Here is an 18,915-nt window from a genome sequence, read left to right as displayed (position 1 = left end):
TTATCGGCATGTTATCAAAACTCGGGCGTCGTATAGGTCCGCTTGATTCTGACTATTTCTGACTATTATGAAGGATTCGAGGCGAAGCTTTCTCGAGTACCAGGCCTTGCAGTCGACGGAAGCTTGGGCCGCCGACATGTTGGGGCCCCGGGGCCGAAGACACATTCTGAACGTAAGCGAGGCTATCATCATATTGCACCAAGCTCCAGTATTCAAGGCCTGCCTCAAACAAGTCAGGTCGGTCAGGCCGACCCCGTAGTGATCGGGCGAGAAGGTCCAACCTGCAGGACGGCAACAGCCATCCGGTTCAAGAACGCAGACACAACGTGGAAGGATTCCATTCGTTTTTGATTCGGCCCATTGCTCCTTATAGATCGTTTGTTCGTCGCTATCTGAATCCCACTCTGCAATGGAGGACGTGGGGGGAATACAAGAACTTAGAATTGAAGAGTTCTGGGCCTGGCATGAGCTTGGAAACCTCCAGGAGTTGAATCTGATCTGGGAAGGACTTGAGGTGTGAAAAGATCGCCAGGCTCTGTCTACCTCGCAAGGTACGTAGACAATGCTCCAACGGTCAATGCTGGTTGCCACGTCTGGGCTTCGGGCATACCTAGACGAGTTAATGGCATCTTTCTACAATGTCAATCGTGGAGAGCAGATGGTGTGCACGGTATGTAGGTGGATCTCCGAACAAAGCAAGGATTTACCATCCGTCTCGCCGTGCATCTGCATCTGCAGGACGCAGAAGATACACGCAGAAGTGCTCGCGTGGTCTTCTAAAAATAGGAGACTGAGTAATTCAAGCGAGCCAATCGCCGTCAGTCTCGGGGCAGGACGAGGAAGAGCCGCATGGAAAATGGACCCCGAAAGTCTTGAAACACTTGGGTGGTTGTGGTGGTTGCGGTGGTGGATGGCCGGGCTTACCACCTTTGCTGCGTGCAAGAGGCGAAGGCACCAAGCTCGCCATTGTGCGGGCGCTTATTGCTGATTTCCACCTGTCGCCTTCTCTCCCAACCACGCGAGGAGCTTGTCATCGGGAGCCAGAGCAGTCGAGATGAGGATCCGCCGAGGGTGCGAGCAATGAAGCGGAGTGTGAATGTCAGGACTGCGCCATGTCGCTAGGAACAGAGATTGCAGGTAAATGAGAGAGCGAGACCTGGTTCTCTAGGTGCGAGACCACGCCCAATGAATTCTACAAGGCTTGTTTTTGGGCCTTCTTGGGCCTTTCATCGCCCACAGCACGCACAATTCTCCGCTGCTGGGCATCGTCACCTGGCTGGAACGGTCTCTACTTGTTAGGCCGCCTAAAGCCAGACGCAAGCGGAGTGACGGGGCATCAAGGCAGCGAGCCTCGCCGCTTGAGTTTCGGGGATTTCTGGTTAGGCCTCGCCAGCCACTAAGCTTGCCCATTCCCAGGTGCACCTAACCAGCAAGCCTGGTGGCCCAGATTCATAACCCAGGAGGGCAGGTTGTTAACTTCACTCGGGGCACCTCCAGCCAGGAAAATTGCCGCCGAGAGCCGCCAGTGGTGGGTGTCCTCTGCCCCCCCCATCCCACCCACCCCCAAATCCTCAAGGCAGGCGTCGGCAACCTGCAACGGGCATTCGGCTACAGCTGCAACCCACATCTGCACCTTGCGCACTTCCTCTCCCAACTTTCTCCCTCGCCCGATTTTTCGACCCTTCTTTCTTCCATTCTATCTTTAGCATCCCATATCCACATTGCACGCTCACGATTCATTACACGCTTAACAGACGCCATCGAGCCAATACACGATGCAATCGGTGTGAGCCTCAATTAGCAAGCCACAGCACACCAGTTCTCGAGTTACAATAACCTTTGCCGTTACGTGCTCGGCCGCCTCTGCGCCCTTTGTTCTCTCTTCTCTGTTCATTGTCGCGACCGGGACCAAACAGCGACTCCAAACCCCGTCCTCATCAACTCAACGGCATCCATCAGCCGCCTCGTGAGTTGCATACCGGCCGACCGGGAACAAAGACACCTCGAGTGTTCCTTTGTCCAATATACATTTCCCTCATTCAGACTTGGGGGCTTCCTCGGTGGCTCATTTCTCTTCTCCACAAAGAGGCCTTGCTGCGGCCTGTTGTTGAAACAACACGCCCTAGTCCGGACCAGGGAGGTGCAACTGGGCCTTTGGCATATGCAAGACACGAGAAGCACGAGAAACACATAAACAGCCATGGGTCGGAGGAAAATCGAGATCAGAGCCATCAAGGATGATCGTAATCGTTCAGTGTGAGTCGCGGTGACTGCTATAGTCGCTGATAACTCGGTCCGCTGATTCTCCGCGCAGGACATTTCTCAAGCGCAAAGGCGGCCTCTTCAAAAAAGCCTACGAGCTCTCTGTCCTATGTTCCGTCGACGTCGCAGTTATTATCTTTGGTCACAACAAGAAGCTCTATGAGTTCTCGTCGGGCGACATTAATGAAACACTGCGGAGATATCAATATGTGGGTCGAGAGTCTTGAACGAGATTTCTTGGGAGGATGACTATTTTGCTGACACGGTGATCTTAGTATGGAGCACCCCACGAACACAAAGGCCCTGCCGATTTCAAAAACAAGGGTGGGGAGGATGACGACGACGAGGATGAAGATGAAGAGCAGCCTGCGCACGCCCGGGAAGAGTCGCTGCCGCCTCAACACCTTCCTCCACAACTACAGCACCACAACTCCTTCGCTCACATCCCACAGCCCATGGCTTCTGTCTCACCTCCAATGCCCAATGGCATGTTTCAGCCTCGACATGCTACCCCCCAACCTCCTCATATGATATCGAGACCGCCCTCGCAGAATATGATCCGCCGGACGAGTTCGAACTTGGTGCCTATGCAGCATCCTCATCCTACTCCTCCTCCGCCGCAGAATGGGTTTGCCTATGTACCAAATCCACCCATCTATAACCCCCAAGCGACCCCTCCGGTCCCTCCTCAACCTTCACCTCAACCCCAATTTCAGACGTTTCCCCCGGCTCAGCAACAACAACCACAACCTCCACCACCGCTTCCACAGTCCCACCAGCAGATGCAACAAGCGCATCAGCAATACCTGCAGGAACAGAGGCGACATTCACAGCCGCCTCCGGTTTCACAACCTACTCTACAACCTCCTCCCCACGCCGAAGCCCGGGTCTCGCCTCAACCTGAATCGCTAAATCTCCGACCACCGGAGCAAGCCACACCACCCCAACCGAAGCATCTGTCGTCCAAGTCGAGAAGTATATTTACCCCGATAGATGAGGGAGGCTCGGTCTTGGCACAGCATTTCTTCGGTGCTCCAGATCCTAAACCCCAAGTAAAGAAAGAGGAAGAATCGCCCGATCTGAAACCCCCGCCTCGAAGTACTACGGCTTCAGCCATCCCTCGGCCCAGTTCGCAAACGGGCCGGCCGCAAACGACAGTTCCCGAATTTGCTCCGCCTGCCAGAACGAATACGTCGGGATCAAAATCTGGTGCTCGACCAAAGTTGAACCTTCAAATCCCCTCTGAAGCAGAAGACAACGATTCGGCCACCGGAGGGTCGCCATCACAGTCAGCGAACCCCTCAGCGAATCCGGCCCGAGGCGGTGATCATATCGTCTTACCTCCCCCTTCACCGAGCGCTTCTGCGGTGATGTCAGCTGGAACAAGTGGACCACCAAATCCTTTTGCTCGCCCGCCACCGCCTACTTCGAATGCAAATCGAGATGCGTACAATGATAATCGTAATACGATTGAAACGCCGATATCAGCGTTACCAAGTCGGTATATGAATAATGATCTTCTACCGAGTCCGAGCAATTTCTTTTCGGAGTGGGACCGAATGTCTGCTGTCTTACCGAGCCCCCTTGTCTTTCCAACACCTGCAGATGGCAGAGGATTAGGATTCGGAAGTAGAGATGCGGCCCGAGAAGCTGCGAGCGAGCAAGCGAATGGAGAAAAGAGGAAGGGGAGCGTTGATCTACCGGAGAAAGAGGGAGATGTTAAAAAAGTGAAGACCGGTGCGAGTTGACGCAGGGCCGACATGCGATGATAGGAATTCGACGAGGGTGAAAATGCTTCCGTCCAGATGGATCGAATCTAGTTTTGGTGATTTGACTAAATCCCCAAAAACCAAAACCTAAACTCCCCCCCCCCCCCCCCCCCCCCCCCCCCCCCCCAAAAAAAAAAACTTCACGACTCGCTACGGCCCCGAATTTCGTCTCTGTTCAGTTTGATTCCTGAATATGTCAAAGTTGGTTGATTGAGATCTTTGATAGCGATGTCAATTGCATGGGTGGTCTGTATTGGCATAGCGAGTGGGAGTCATGGAGTCTTCAGAGGAGCGCGCTCACACTACGTGAACCTGGGTCAGGCCTGGCAGGTGAAAGTTGATCTATGATTCGGACTCGAGGTTTTCACGGACATGGCTACGAAGGACTACCTTGGGCGGAACGGAACTTTGTATGGATTGAAGAGTCATTTGAAACCCGGGGAGAAGAGAAGGTGCCCCTTGCAGATTTAAATGAGCTGGAGGGTGTGGAATGGACTCTCGGTATTTCGAGAAGGCTTTCCTTTTGTAAAGCCAGTCTGGTTGGGTGAGATATCCGGGCGATGGGAGATGGGAAAGGAGGAGAAGGACCTTGCCCATGGATGATGGAGTGCTCCTGGCGGACCAGAGTGGAAAATGAAATTAAAGTAACTTTTTTTGGCATGTTTCCTCCTTGTATTTGTCGCCGTGGTTGTTGGTGGTGTTGCCGGTTTCGACAGGGACATGTCGACGGCGGCACCCGAGTCCGGAACTGGGACCGGAGCGGCGTCCGCGGGCCATGAGACTCAGAGACATCGACAACACAACCGAGCCACCTTCGAAGTCTTGATGTCGTCGACTATCGTTTTCGCGTATTGTCGTCCTATCACAGTCGCTCAATTTCCGCTAGGCATCGTCCAAGATGCTCGTCCATCCTTGGCTGCTTGAAGTTTGCATCCATTGCAATGTTTCCCTGGAGTTATATGCTCGTGCCTGGTACTCAATTCCAGGCAGCACTCTGGGCAATGCCATTTCCTTGCACCCTGATCCACAGGGCGTTGAACATTATAAGGTATTTACGCGCTGGATTTACACTGGGCAGTTTAAATACTCCACAGGGTGCTTGAAGTTGAACAATTAATCCCACCGTCCAGAATTCCTGAAGGTGTTTTAACAAGCCACATGACCAGCGAGTCAGAGAAACCGACTTCGAGCCTCGACAGGGCCGCACCAACTTCACATCAAGCTGACAAGCAGCCTGAAGGTGGCATCAAGGACTATGTTCGCATTTTCCAATACGCCGACCGCTATGACTGGATCCTCAATGCCATAGCATGTGTTTGCGCCATCGCCTCGGGGGCAGCTCTTCCCTTTATGTCTCTGGTCTTTGGCACTTTTACCACCAAGTTCAACAACTTCGCCTCTGGTAGATCAACCCCACAACAGTTCCGGGACGACGTGGACCATTTCGTCCTTTGGTTCATCTACCTCTTCGTTGGCAGGTTCGGCGTGACCTATATAGCAACAGGAACTATCAGCATCTCCGCCACACGAACAACCCGTGCTTTTCGCAAGGCATTTCTTGAATCTACTCTTCGACAGGAAATCTGGCATTTCGACCGCCAAACCAATGGAGCGACTGCCACCCAAGTCACCACCAATGGCAATCGAATCCAGACCGGGATCGCCGAGAAACTGGTCTTCGTCATCCAAGCGCTTTCCATGTTTTTTGCTTCCTTTATCGTGGCCTTGGCTGCCCAGTGGAAACTGGCCTTAATCACCATGTCCGTCATCCCTGCAATTTTCATCATCACCGGGGTCTGCATAGCTATCGACGCAGTTCAGGAGGCCAGAGTCCTCCGTATCTACTCTCGAGCGGCCGTCCTTGCTGAGGAAGTATTGTCGTCTATTCGAACAATCCATGCCTTCTACGCGCAGAAGAAAATGGTTCAGAGATACGACGACTTTCTACAACAAGCTCATAAAGAAGGGGGGAAAAAGTCTCCCAACTATGGTGTCCTTTTCTCTACTCAGTATTTCTGTGTCTACTCCGCTATTGCCCTGTCGTTCTGGCAAGGGTTCAGAATGTATCAGAACGGTGAAATTCAAACCGTCGGCAAGGTCTTCACAGTTGTGCTCTCCGTGACCATTGCTGCAACAGCAATTTCAAGCATTGCGCCGCAAATCCAGGCTGTCACCAACGCATCCTCTGCCGCTTCCGAACTGTTTAGCATTATAGACAAACCGTCACTTCTGGATCCTCTCGACCCTGCTGGCGCACGGCCAGCCTCATGCCGAGGCCACATCGAAATCACAGGCTTGGATTTTGCTTACCCCTCCCGCCCATCCGCTCAGATCCTGCATGGATTCACCTTAACCATTCCTGCCGGAAAGACCACGGCTCTAGTAGGAGCATCGGGCTGTGGGAAAAGCACACTTGTAGGACTTCTTGAAAGGTGGTATCTTCCCACCGCGGGCCGTATTACTCTTGATGGATTGGACCTGGACGAATACAATGTCAAATGGTTGAGAAGCCGGATTCGTCTTGTACAACAAGAGCCAATCTTATTCCGCGGAACTGTGTTTCAGAATGTCGCCAAAGGCTTTCTCGACGAGCAACGAAATCTTCCCCACGAGAAACAAATGGAATTGGTCCAAGAAGCCTGCAAAGCAAGTAATGCGGACGAGTTCATCAACGAACTCCCCCAAGGCTATGAGACCCAAGTGGGAGAGCGGGCTGGGACGCTAAGTGGAGGTCAACGACAGCGCATTGCCATTGCTCGCAGCATTGTCTCAGACCCAAAGATCCTTCTCCTTGACGAAGCTACAAGTGCTCTCGACCCTCGAGCTGAGAGACTTGTGCAAGATGCCCTAAATCGCGTGTCGGCGAACCGGACAACGCTAGTCATTGCACACAAATTAGCAACTGTGAAGACCGCCGACAACATAGCCGTCATGTCCCATGGGCGCATAGTCGAACAGGGTACCCACCTGGAATTGATCGATCTAAACGGCCATTACGCAGGGCTGGTTCGAGCTCAGGACCTTGGGTCCGTTGGACACGAAGAGTCCAACCAGCTTGTCGGTGAGAAGCAGATCCTTGATGCGACAGGTGAACAACTGGGGATCCAACGGACCCTCACTGTCGCAACTTCCGTGGGAGGGGACGTGGAAAAGGGGACAAAGCCTGTCGGAACTCTTGGCTACTCGCTCTTACGATGCATTGTCATCATGTTCTACGAGCAGAAGGCTTTATATTGGTGCTTCTTGATCTCAACTTTTGCTTGTCTTATCGGTGGAGCGACGTTTCCAGCTCAGGCCCTTCTCTTCGGAAGGCTTTTGACTATCTTTCAATTGACAGGCAAAGAAGCCCGTGACCGAGCAGACTTCTACTCATTAATGTTCTTCGTTGTCGCGCTCGGTAATTTGGTGGCTTATTTCACGATCGGTTGGCTGTGTAACATCATTGGACAAACCGTCACCCATCGTTATCGCGCGGAAATGTTCGAACGTGTCCTCGACCAGGACATCGAGTTCTTCGACCTTCCGGCAAATACCTCGGGCGCATTGACCTCGAAACTCTCCGCACTTCCCACTCAGCTACAAGAGCTCATTTCAGCCAACATCCTCCTCATCTTCATAGTGTTGGTCAACGTCGTGTCTAGCAGCGTACTAGCTCTGGCTTGCGGTTGGAAGCTGGGCCTGGTGGTGGTCTTTGGAGCGCTCCCACCACTCCTTCTGTCTGGTTATCTTCGCATACGACTGGAGACTAGGCTTGAGTCTCGGGTTTCCGACGAGTTTGCGGAAAGTGCCGGGCTGGCCAACGAAGCTGTCTCATCCATCAGAACCGTGGCTTCCTTGGCGCTCGAGGCCCATGTCCTCGAGGAATATTCACAAATGCTCAGCAGTATCGTCCTGAAGTCCACCCGGGCATTGGTGTGGACGATGTTCTGGTTTTCTCTGTCACAGTCCATCGTGTTTCTGGCCATGGCACTCGGTTTCTGGTACGGTAGTCGACTGTTAGCATCAGGAGAGTACACGACGGAACAATTCTACGTCATCTTTACTGGCGTGCTCTTTGCGGGCCAAGCCGCGGGTGAATTCTTCGGATACACTACGTCCATCACCAAAGCACGGAGCGCAGCGAACTACATCCTCTGGCTGAGGACATTGCAGCCAACAATTAGAGAGACGGACGCCAACAAAACCAACGGGCCCGAAGGGGATGGGCCCGTTGACCTCGAGGATATCGAGTTCCGCTACCCTCAACGAGAAACATCGCGTGTCATTCGAGGCATCTCTATGGGCATCAAGCCTGGACAATTCGCTGCTTTTGTGGGAGCATCAGGCTGTGGCAAGTCGACTCTGGTTGCCTTGCTCGAAAGGTTTTATGACCCAACCTCGGGTCGAATCTGTTTCTCCCACAAGGACATTGCGGCCATGTCGCCTCGGCTCTACCGTGGACATATGTCTCTCGTGCAACAGGAGCCCACCTTATACCAGGGCTCCGTCAGAGAGAATGTCTCCCTTGGTCTTGACTTCGTGCCGTCCGAGGAACAAATTCAAGAGGCATGTCGTAAGGCGAACGCACTGGATTTTGTGGTTTCTCTTCCCGAGGGATTTGACACTCCATGCGGATCTCGTGGGACGCAGTTGTCCGGCGGGCAGAGACAGCGCATCGCCATTGCGAGGGCTTTGATCCGGAACCCTAAGCTCCTCTTGCTCGACGAGGCCACGAGTGCACTTGATACATTGTCGGAACGGCTGGTACAAGCAGCACTGGACGAGGCCGCTATGGCTCGGACGACCATTGCCGTGGCGCACCGACTGTCGACTATCCGCGAGGCTGACGTTATATTTGTGATTTCGAATGGGAAGATAGCAGAGATGGGGACACACAGGGAGTTGCAGCAGTTGAAAGGCCGCTACTATGAGATGTGTCTGGCGCAGTCACTGGACCAGGCTTAGAGGTTCTTGTTCAAACTGCTCCACTGGTGTTTCTCTCCTCTTTGTGTACAATACGAGATAACCTTATGCTCCCTGGTGCTCGGCGTGTTCTTTTCGTTTATGCATGCTGTGAGCCCGCATATTCGAGCTTTCATGCACAGTTTGAAGCCCCGGCATGATTCGGGACATGAGTTCTCCCGTATCTTTATCAACAGGTAAGGGTCCCCACATCCAAATTGCGGAGCTTGGTACATATCAAAAGTACGTACCAGTCTTGGAACCACTCACCTTGGCAGAACCTACTACTGCATATGTATATATCTGTTCGTTGTCCTCGCGCCACCAACTTATATAAGTTTAAGGGAAATGCATGAGCGGTCCAGCGCCAGAGACGCTCCACGCAAGGGTCTCACGGCGCTTTGTAGGCGCTACGAAGCACGTAACACTTCTACCGAGGCGCTAACTGCTTCTATTTGGCGGGTTGCCTAGTTAATAGATAAATACTACGGAGTATAATATAGAGACGATGTCCGGTTCCCCGTCTGACCTGCTAGCTGTTCTGTACAACACCCGCGGCATGTAAGTCGAGCTTTACTGTTCGGCATCGGTCGTGAAAAGAAGTAAACCTCGCAGGGTGATTCTCGCAATGTCCTGGACTGTCGACGTAGGTATTGTCCATTTCTACCAGGTCGAAACAACACCGACCATTCGCGGCACTCGGCGATATATTATACACCAGTGTTGCAAGACGCAAGCTCAGGCTACATACCCCTCTTCGATCCCCTTCATCTTTGTTATTGTTTTCCTGTGAATCCAAAAGCCGGGAAAACCCAAGCATCGAGAATCCAGGACTGACTGACTGGGCCCTCATAATTAGTACCTCCTTGCCTTCCACAACTGGTGGAACAAAGTCAACGCGGTCAAGAAGGACGTCTTCAGCCAGAAACTCACAACAGTCCAATCAACGGTCTCTTCTCCTTCTCCTCCTTCGCAACCGCCTCTTCTGCGGCTCGGCGTCCTCTCCGCCGCCGCCATCAACAACACCGCCATCTGGGATCCCGTCGCGACACATCCATCGACGGTAATAACGGGTCTCGCTGCCCGGGACAAATCGCGCGCAGAGGCCCAGATCGCAAGCCACAAGCGGTTCCTTCCGGTCGAATGCAAAGCTTACGGCTCTTACGCATCGCTCCTCAACGCCGAGGACATTGATGCCGTGTACATCCCGTTGCCCAATGGGCTGCATCACAAATGGACGCTCGCAGCGCTCGAAAAGGGCAAGCACGTATTGATTGAGAAACCCATCGCCTCCAATGCGCAGCAAGCGCGAGAGATCCGCGACGCGGCCGCGCGGGCGGGCAAGGTCGCGCTGGAAGCGTTCCATTGGCGCTTTCACCCCAGTGCCCACGTTGTCAAGCAGCTGCTCCTGAGCGGTGACTACGGGCGCGTCATCGCCGTCGATGCCCGAGCCGTCCTACCCGGCGGCGTGCTGGGCAAGGACGACATACGCTTCAAATACGACCTTGCGGGCGGGTGTTGTATGGACCTCACGTACGTCTTCAGCGCCATTGCGTACTTTGCCGCCCGCGACGTCACGGACCCGAACCTCGAGTTCGAAGTCGTGGACGCCAAGGCGCGGTTGAATGAGAAGGACAAGTTGATCGACGAGGCCATTACCGCGACGCTCAAGATCAAAGACCCCAATCCGTACGCTGCAAGCGACAGCAGGACAACCGCCCCCGCGGAAATCAAAGCTTCACTGGCAGCAGACCTCTCGCAGCCGAAACTCTTCGGCATCATCCCCAAAATCTGGGCCGCCGGGGTCCCAAGCGTGACGATCCAGTGCGACAAGGCCGAGATTGTGTACGAGAACTTCATGGGCCCCTGGCTCTCGCACAAGATCGCCGTCGTGCCCGTGACGCGCGATCCGGCCACAAACGAGATCGTCAAGCGCGGCGGCGCCACTAAGAGGAAGCCCCTTACTCTCAAGCAGTTCAAAGGCGGCCCGCTCTGGGACCGCGAACTCACGCTGGACGGCGGTCAGGCCTGGTGGACCACATACCGCTGGCAGCTGGAGGCGTTTGCCCGCATGATCCGCGAGGGCGCGGGCGACGGAGAGGCCGGATACAAGGGCCCATGGGTCGATATGGCCGAGAGCATCCGCGTTATGGAGATGATTGACAGCACGTACGAGAAGTTGGGCTTGCCGCTTCGTGGGGCGTGAAAGGGGCATGATGAAGGAAGGAGAATGGGTTCTTGAGGTAGTTACTTCCTCGGTCGCTCGGGCACGACACGCTCGGCAGTAGCTACCCAAGACACATGTGTATATAGATAGATGGAGAGGGGGTTGTGCGGAAGGAAGCTAGGGTTCATGCAAGCAGGTAGGGTTTTAGATATACTTAGGTATATATATGTAGCGCGATTGCAGAGACGCAGTCCGTTTCTGTTCGCCACCACAACATATACATACAATACTATACCATTCTCTATTAGACCCTGCTATATCTATCTATACCTGTACTCCTACTTACTTATCGCCGTCATGACCTCTTCAGCTACCTACCTGCCTACCTGCTAGCCGCCCATCACGATATTCCTACCTAGGTATCATGTACCTAATGTACCTGCCAGGCTAGAGGCTGGTTGAACCGCCACGCTCAACTCAGGTCGACACGGTGCTCGTTCATCTTCCCGTGCTCAGTTTTGACGTCTGGTTCTGTTGAATTATACTTTCATGCTAAAATGCACCACCCACGCGTCAAGAAGTTTGCCTGAAACGAGACATTTCCTTCTGACAAGCAAGGCAATCAAAAGCCCGAAGCCGGTTCGAAAGATAACTGTTGTTTCTTGCCTCGAGCAGAGAGAAAGATAGAGATCGGGAAACGGGACGGGGATGGGAACTTACTTAATGTTAATCTGCTTCGGCTCGAGGTATACCTTGAGCCCTTCTTTGCCCAGCTCCCGGCCGGTGCCGGATTGCTTGACGCCGCCAAAGGGGGATTGGATCTCAGGCACGAACAGGCTGTTAATGGAGACACCGCCGGTTTCGAGTGCGGATGCGACACGTAGGCCACGCGTGAGGGATGTGGCGTAGATTGGCGCTGTTGGGAACGTATCAGTTTTCCGACAAGGAGAGACGGACTGTCGGTAGAGACCAAGGGAAGGCACAAAGGCCATGGGAGGAAGCACGAGAAGGGGTGAAAAGAACATAGGGGAATGCGACATACATGTCAGCCCATAGGTCGACTCATGCACCAACTCAATGGCCTCCTCTTCCGTCTTGAACGTTTTGACGCTCATGACCGGACCGAAGATCTCCTCGTTCCAGACTGTAAGTAATTGAGCATCGTCCTTGCCGATGTCAATGTATCCCATCACACGGTCGTACTGGGTCCTTGTCGACTACAGGACCATGCATGGTAGTTGGCTCGAGTGGGTTAGGGCCCATCCCAGCCGAAACTGATTCGAACTGTTGCTTGAGGGCCTCTTCAGATTTGGGCGCAATGTCCTCCTGGACGAGGACCCGGGATGCCGCTACGCAAATCTGCCCAGAGTTGACGAGGAAACCCTGTCCCACGCCTCCAACCGCAGCCTCGAGCGGTGCGTCACTGAAAACAATAGCTGGTGACTTGCCGCCAAGTTCCAGGGTTACTCGCTTCATGTTCTATTTCAATGCGGCTTGTTGCACAGCCTTGCCGGCCCCAACGGAGCCGGTGAAGCTGATCTTTGAGATGTCCATATGGGAGGCTAGCAGGGCGCCAGTCTTTCGCTCCCCAGTCACGAATTGAACAACACCGTCTTGAAAGCCGGCTTCTATGTAGAGAGGGGCAAGACCAAGAACTCCCAACGGTGATTTTTCCGACGACTTGAAAATGAACGAACAGCCTGCAGCCAGAGCTGGTGCTATCTTCCAGCCGACATAGAGGAAGGTCGCATTCCAGGAGACAATCCCCGCGCACACGCCCACTGGTTCGTCGCGAACGATCTTATACATGCCGTTGTCCTCAGAGAACGTCTTGCCGGGATTTTTTGTCTGCCTAATTAGCATAGTAGCGGTAGACAGAGACTATGTTGGGGAGGTCAAAGTGCTTGATCATAGAAAGTTGGCGACCTGTCGGCAGATACTCCAGACGAGCAAGTTTGTCGATATTTTGCTCCACCAGGTCTACAAATTTGAGCATACATCCCGCTCGTTGGGCGCCCGAGAATTCCTTCCATGGTGCCTTCTTCACGCCGCGACGGAGGCCGCGACTGCGGCATCAATGTCTACACTGTTGGTGACATGGATATCTTCCGCGACAACAGATTCATCCCAAGGATTGGTGAGGGTGAGGCGTTCGGAGCCTTGCGCTGAGCTGAAGGCACCGTTGATGTAGAGTTTGCCGTTGTATTCGTCTGAAGAGAGAACCATTTCGGTTAAGAAGGAGCTGTCAAGTGCTTTCTCTCTGTAGGGTTGATCAGGAAAGACTGTGTCGGCGCTTCTGAGTCTTTTGCAGATATCGTTTCTGCTTTATATCTCCTTTTGCTTCAGGAATCCTACCTATACTGACACGAGCAGCACGAACGTGCATGAATGCGCATGAAAAAGCCACTACGCGGGTTAGAGTGGCTTTTCCATCGGTCACCACTAGACATTCACTAGCAAGCACTCTGAGCTTCCTGGCCTGCGCTGTTCTTTCTCTAGGGGGAACGCGGCTCCAGTAAATTGTAATAGATCGGGGAAAAGTAAAGGACTTTTTTCGGGGTTATGCGCTTGATGTCCTTGGCCATACGCAGCCTGATCACGGAGCCGCTCCACCGGACCCGGGCTTACCGCCGGTCCAGACGAATCTCACTGGAACGGAACTGGGCTGGTGGCAAATCTCAGGATTGTACTCGCGGAGCCTGTTTGGCCATATTGGCTGACGATTCTGGAAACGAGCTTGATCTCGGAACGCACATTGTGGCCGTTGGTGGGCTACCCAAAGCCTGGATCTCCCAAAATGTGGCTCTCAACGTTCTCAACCTCATACTGCATTAAATAGGTGCGGTTCCTTTGTAGTCAATCGTGTTTCATTACAACTTACCATAAGATAGACATCAAAAAAGTGTGCTGGTTCCAGCCAGATGCAATGTCATTCCGCCAAGCGGTGGCATGGGAAAATTTCTCAGCCCTGTGCTGTCGGGACGCGTTTGCAATCATCTGTAGTCAGCATTGATGCGCCTACCGGGTCACAAAATGGTTACACTAGGACAGCCATAAGCAGTCCAAAAGAGGAAACCCGTATAGTCGGCCGCAAGACAACGGCGAGCGGAAAGATGGTTACGCCGGTGACCAGAGAAGGAAGCCCAAAGGAATGTCATGCCTCGTATATCAGTCTGAGGAGAAGCGGAAAGGAAGGCTGTTTCGCCGCCAAGCCCTATGGATGTGGAACACGCCTTATCGATAAGGATCACGTGACGAGCCATGAATTGAAGGACTACGCGTCGGCGTTCAACTGCCACTTCCTCTGTGACTTCAACAGTCGGTGCCTTCTTTTGAGCTTCCTGTTACATCGTCGAGGACTAATCTCGTCCGCTTCAGACGGTAGATCTTCCTGCGAAGATGGTCTCTGCGAAACTCACCGCAGCTCTGCAGTCGATTGCGGCAAGTCCTACTGCGTCCAGACATCAAAAATACAGTGACCTTCTCGCCCAACTGACGAGCGCGCCGTCAACATCGGCTGAAGCATACAGCGCAGACTTGAATGCCTACTTCGACTCATTGCTCTCCTCTGCTCTCGGGATCATTTCTATTCGACCTCTCGTGACAACGCTCATCGATTGTCTCGCATCAGCTCCGTCTGAGGTCCAGATCAAGGTTGGGTCACATGTCACTGAAGCTTTACAGCCCCAGTTAGCATCTTATGAAGAGCAGGATGCAAGAGTCAGAGAGATATTAGCAAAAGGATACGAAGCAGAGGAAGAATACACTGCGGCTGCAAAAGCATTGCAAGGTGTTCACCTCGACACCACTCAACGTCAGGTCTCTGATCGAGCCAAGGTGGAAATATGGATTCGTATTGTACGATATTATTTGGAAGATGATGACACTGTGGCAGCAGAGACGGCGCTGAACAAGATCAAGAACTCAGCCGCTGCAGCTCAAGTTTTGAAGGATGCCCCTGACTTGAGGTTGCACTACCAGTTGTCCCAGGCTCGTATTTTGGACTCTCGCAGAGATTTCCTTAACGCGTCAACCGAGTACCTCAATGTGTCTTTCAACACCATGATCGATGACGAGGAAAAACGACGGGCTTTGTCTGCTGCAATCAAAACTGCTATCCTTGCCCCTGCCGGACCCCAAAGGAGCCGGACTCTTGCCAAGCTGTACAAGGATGAGAGATCGCCCGAGACAGAGGAGTACGGCATTCTCGAGAACATGTTCTTGGATCGGTTGTTGTCAGCGACTGAAGTGGAAGCCTTTGCATCAACATTGGCACCCCATCAGCTCGCCAAAACCGCCGATAGCAGTACTGTCTTGAGCAAAGCTGTCATTGAGCATAACCTTCTTGCTACCAGCCGGCTCTACAACAATATTACCACGGCGGCGCTCGCACAGCTACTCGGCCTCAAGGATGGTAAGGAAGAGACTGCCGCTGAAAAAGCCGAAGATTACGCCGCCAAAATGATGGAGCAGGGTAGGCTGAGGGGCGAAATTGATCAAATAGCTGGCATCATCAATTTCGAAACCGTTCCTGGTGTTGAGCTGAGAGGGCCGTTGCGTGATCTTCGAGAATGGGACCAAGGGGTGCAAGGTCTGGTGGAAGACGTGGAGCGATGCGCCGCTGGGATTAGCGAGAGTTTCCCGGTAAGACGCGAAACAATATGGGCATTCACTTTCCGGAACAGTATGCTGACTGATATGATGTAGGAGCTTGCGGCAGAGGGCATGGTCCACTGATAGTCTAGATCTGACATCTTACTCCCGCTCTTCCAGGACAGGCACCGGCAGTTTAAACGCACATGGCACGGCAATATCTCGCAAGGCTCTTCAGCACGATGAGAGACCGTACAATGTCAGTCGCTCGGCCAATGTCGTTTTGATGGGTTCATGTGCATCGACGGTTGCTTGATGCCGAGGAAGCAGTACGCTTGACCACATCGGTCGGAGCAGATGGAAGGATATGAAACACGGTATGCACATTATGGCGGGCAAGGCAAGAGCGGGAGAGGCCTTTTGAAAGAAGTGACGCCACACCTTCGCCTCATGTCCGAACGAGCCGTGGGACTTGCATCCGAAATATCGGGGCAAAGATGAGGTTGGATAAGACCAGCCATTCGTTGAGGGGAGGGGACGGGGTATGCCATCGGATGCGAACTTTTTCCAAGGGAAGTATTGCAAGTAGTTCTGTTAAACGAGCATCGACGCCTAAGAGTTGGGGAGGGCAACAAGGGCGATAGGGGCAGTAGGGGTGGGGGGTAGGCCAGGGAACCACTAGGCCCCAGTGAGGCGGAAGGATGGCGGGGTACTTCTAGGCATTGATGCTAAGCGGCTAAGCACTACGATCCATTACTTAAGATGTTCTATCCAATCAGTTGGAGGCAGTTCTCAGCTTTCACTTCCCGACTTCAACTTCCGACCTCTGCATCTTCGAGCCGTCAACCTTCGCCGCCATCTAGAGTCGCCGCCGACTCGCTACACTGTGTGGGCACCAATACCCTTCCTTGCCCTTCTCAGACTGTTCGCAGTATGCTCTTCGGTCTCAGTCATTGACTCTAGACCCCCCATCGTACTCTCAGCGTCACGACCCCGAGTTATATATATAACCTTGTGCGCTCTTCGCTGCTAGCTCAAGACGACCCAACATCAGTCAGTCACCGTCTCGTTTGAACGGGAAACCATCTCTCAGAATCCAGATCATATTCAACGCAGTTAGACATTCGAGCCACTCGGACACTCAACCTCAGCATGTTTGTAACCTCGTTCATCTCGCCATGGGCGCTCCTTCTCGTCCCAGTCCTCTACTACCTCCTGCCATATCTGCGGAATTGGTCTCTCTTGAAGGTCCCTGGCCCTCTCCCAGCCGCCCTTTCAAATTTATGGTTGCTGTACCAGGCACGGCGGGGACGGAGATACAAAGTAGTCGACGACCTGCACAAGAAATACGGCAAAGTCGTGCGCATTCAGCCGAACCATGTCTCGATCGCCGACGACGCCGCCATCAACACCATCTATGGACATGGCAATGGATTCCTCAAGAGGTAAGTCAACAATGACTAACAGCCTCAATTAATTTGCCCTTCTCCTGTGGTTCAATTCAAGCCTAACTGCCCAATTTGAAGTGAATACTATGACGCCTTCGTCTCCATCCGCCGCGGCTTGTTCAACACCCGCGACAGAGCAGAACACACCCGCAAGCGCAAAGTTGTCTCACACACCTTCTCCGCCAAGTCAATCGGCCAATTCGAACAGTACATCCATGCCAACTTGGAACTGTTTGTGCAAAAGTGGAAAAACCTTTCCAACAGCAGGAAGAACCCGCAAACCGGCTATGCATCGATTGATTCCTTGCACTGGTTCAACTACCTCGCCTTCGATATCATCGGCGACCTTGCCTTTGGACAGCCATTTGGCATGCTGGAAAAGGAGAAGGATATTGCAGAGATCCGCAAGTCCCCGGACGCTCCGCCCACCTCTGCACCTGCAATTGAAGTCTTGAACCGTCGAGGTGAGGTATCGGGCACCTTGGGCTGTCTGCCACAATTGAAACCCTATGCCAAATACCTCCCTGACCCCTTCTTCAGCCAAGGCGTTGAAGCCGTGGAAAACCTCGCAGGCATCGCCATCGCCCGCGTCAAGCAACGCCTAGAGAATCCCAACACCGACCGAGTCGACCTCCTCGCTCGTCTTATGGAAGGTAAAGACGCTAATGGCGAAAAACTCGGCCGCGAAGAACTCACCGCCGAGGCACTCACGCAACTGATTGCGGGATCCGACACCACGTCCAACACCGCTTGCGCAATCTTGTACTACGTCGTACGCACCCCGGGTGTCCTCGAGAAATTACAAAAAGAACTTGATGCAAACATTGGGCCCGGCGTTCCGCAATACGAGCAGGTTAGAGACCTGCAGTATGTGCAATGGGTCATCAGCGAAACCATGCGCATCCACTCCACGTCCTCGCTCGGACTCCCCCGTCTCACCCCCATGCCAACACCAGACAACCCAAATCCCAAGCCCGTCGAAATTCTGGGCTACACTTTCCCCCCCGGCACCGCCCTGTCCGTCCCCTCATACACGATCCACCACTCCAAGGAAATCTGGGGTGCTGATGCCGACGAATTCGTCCCCGAGCGCTGGTCTGACGGACGACTCACGCCGCGACAAAAGGAGGCCTTCATCCCCTTTTCGGTAGGGCCCAGGGCGTGCGTCGGCAGGAATGTCGCCGAAATGGAATTGAAATGCATGGTCGCGACGGTGTTCAGGAATTTCGAGTTCAGAGACGAGCACCAGGGTCCGTTGCAGACGAGGGAAGGCTTTCTCAGGAAGCCTCTGGGATTTAACGTGGGCATTCGAGTGAGACCCAACGCTTGAAGGAGTGATGCCAAATGGGATTATTTCATAACGAATGAGAGGGAAGCGTGTCTGTCTAGCGGGATGGATGCCACGACGAATTGGAAGGGATGGTAAGCGTATCCAAAATGATGACTCGTTTGCATTATATTGGGATCTGGGATCTGCATTGCCTTGTTTTCTTTTCCTTGAAGATGTTTGAGCAAGTCGAGGTCAGTGGACGGGGGAGGACAAGGTCCGGCGGCTTCTCGTGGCGACGACAACGGTGACGACGATGGTGCACGATGCACGAACGCAACCGGTACAATACAAATTGAATTGAGAGTTGAGTGGAGGGGATTTTTTTTCTACATACTATTTGGTGGCCGTCGAGGAGCATGCGAAATCTGGATTCAATCAATCGCATTGGTTATGAGTGAGGGCTTC

The 18,915-nt window shown here is 53.3% G+C and overlaps 8 protein-coding genes across 8 annotated transcripts; 5 read left to right on the top strand and 3 right to left on the bottom strand.

Moving 5' to 3' along the window:
* Positions 1-2,200: 2,200 nt before the first annotated feature.
* Z519_11638 (uncharacterized protein) lies at positions 2,201-4,010 on the top strand (the record flags this gene model as incomplete). The annotated part of the gene is made up of 3 exons (XM_016769349.1): positions 2,201-2,256; positions 2,315-2,471; positions 2,538-4,010. The coding sequence occupies 3 exons, from the start codon at positions 2,201-2,203 to the stop codon at positions 4,008-4,010; spliced, it is 1,686 nt and encodes a 561-aa protein (XP_016614333.1).
* A 1,179-nt stretch (positions 4,011-5,189) lies between these two features.
* On the top strand, positions 5,190-8,975 carry Z519_11637 (uncharacterized protein; the record flags this gene model as incomplete). Its single annotated transcript, XM_016769348.1, has 1 exon — positions 5,190-8,975. The coding sequence occupies one exon, from the start codon at positions 5,190-5,192 to the stop codon at positions 8,973-8,975; it is 3,786 nt and encodes a 1,261-aa protein (XP_016614332.1).
* A 625-nt stretch (positions 8,976-9,600) lies between these two features.
* Z519_11636 (uncharacterized protein) lies at positions 9,601-11,178 on the top strand (the record flags this gene model as incomplete). Its single annotated transcript, XM_016769347.1, has 2 exons — positions 9,601-9,618; positions 9,832-11,178. 2 exons carry the CDS (start codon positions 9,601-9,603, stop codon positions 11,176-11,178), a joined length of 1,365 nt encoding a protein of 454 aa, XP_016614331.1.
* Positions 11,179-11,855: 677 nt separating this feature from the next.
* Positions 11,856-12,615, bottom strand: Z519_11635 (uncharacterized protein; the record flags this gene model as incomplete). The annotated part of the gene is made up of 3 exons (XM_016769346.1): positions 11,856-12,055; positions 12,182-12,305; positions 12,343-12,615. 3 exons carry the CDS (start codon positions 12,613-12,615, stop codon positions 11,856-11,858), a joined length of 597 nt encoding a protein of 198 aa, XP_016614330.1.
* Positions 12,616-12,618: 3 nt separating this feature from the next.
* Z519_11634 (uncharacterized protein) lies at positions 12,619-13,002 on the bottom strand (the record flags this gene model as incomplete). The annotated part of the gene is made up of 1 exon (XM_016769345.1): positions 12,619-13,002. One exon carries the CDS (start codon positions 13,000-13,002, stop codon positions 12,619-12,621), a length of 384 nt encoding a protein of 127 aa, XP_016614329.1.
* Positions 13,003-13,182: 180 nt separating this feature from the next.
* Positions 13,183-13,365, bottom strand: Z519_11633 (uncharacterized protein; the record flags this gene model as incomplete). Its single annotated transcript, XM_016769344.1, has 1 exon — positions 13,183-13,365. The coding sequence occupies one exon, from the start codon at positions 13,363-13,365 to the stop codon at positions 13,183-13,185; it is 183 nt and encodes a 60-aa protein (XP_016614328.1).
* Positions 13,366-14,538: 1,173 nt separating this feature from the next.
* Z519_11632 (uncharacterized protein) lies at positions 14,539-15,846 on the top strand (the record flags this gene model as incomplete). The annotated part of the gene is made up of 1 exon (XM_016769343.1): positions 14,539-15,846. One exon carries the CDS (start codon positions 14,539-14,541, stop codon positions 15,844-15,846), a length of 1,308 nt encoding a protein of 435 aa, XP_016614327.1.
* Positions 15,847-16,884: 1,038 nt separating this feature from the next.
* Positions 16,885-18,510, top strand: Z519_11631 (uncharacterized protein; the record flags this gene model as incomplete). Its single annotated transcript, XM_016769342.1, has 2 exons — positions 16,885-17,177; positions 17,259-18,510. The coding sequence occupies 2 exons, from the start codon at positions 16,885-16,887 to the stop codon at positions 18,508-18,510; spliced, it is 1,545 nt and encodes a 514-aa protein (XP_016614326.1).
* Between the last annotated feature and the right edge of the window lie 405 nt (positions 18,511-18,915).

This window comes from Cladophialophora bantiana (genome assembly GCF_000835475.1).
Source record: "Cladophialophora bantiana CBS 173.52 unplaced genomic scaffold supercont1.23, whole genome shotgun sequence".
NCBI classification, from domain to species: Eukaryota; Fungi; Ascomycota; class Eurotiomycetes; order Chaetothyriales; family Herpotrichiellaceae; genus Cladophialophora; species Cladophialophora bantiana.
This window is presented reverse-complemented; position numbering and strand designations above follow the sequence as displayed.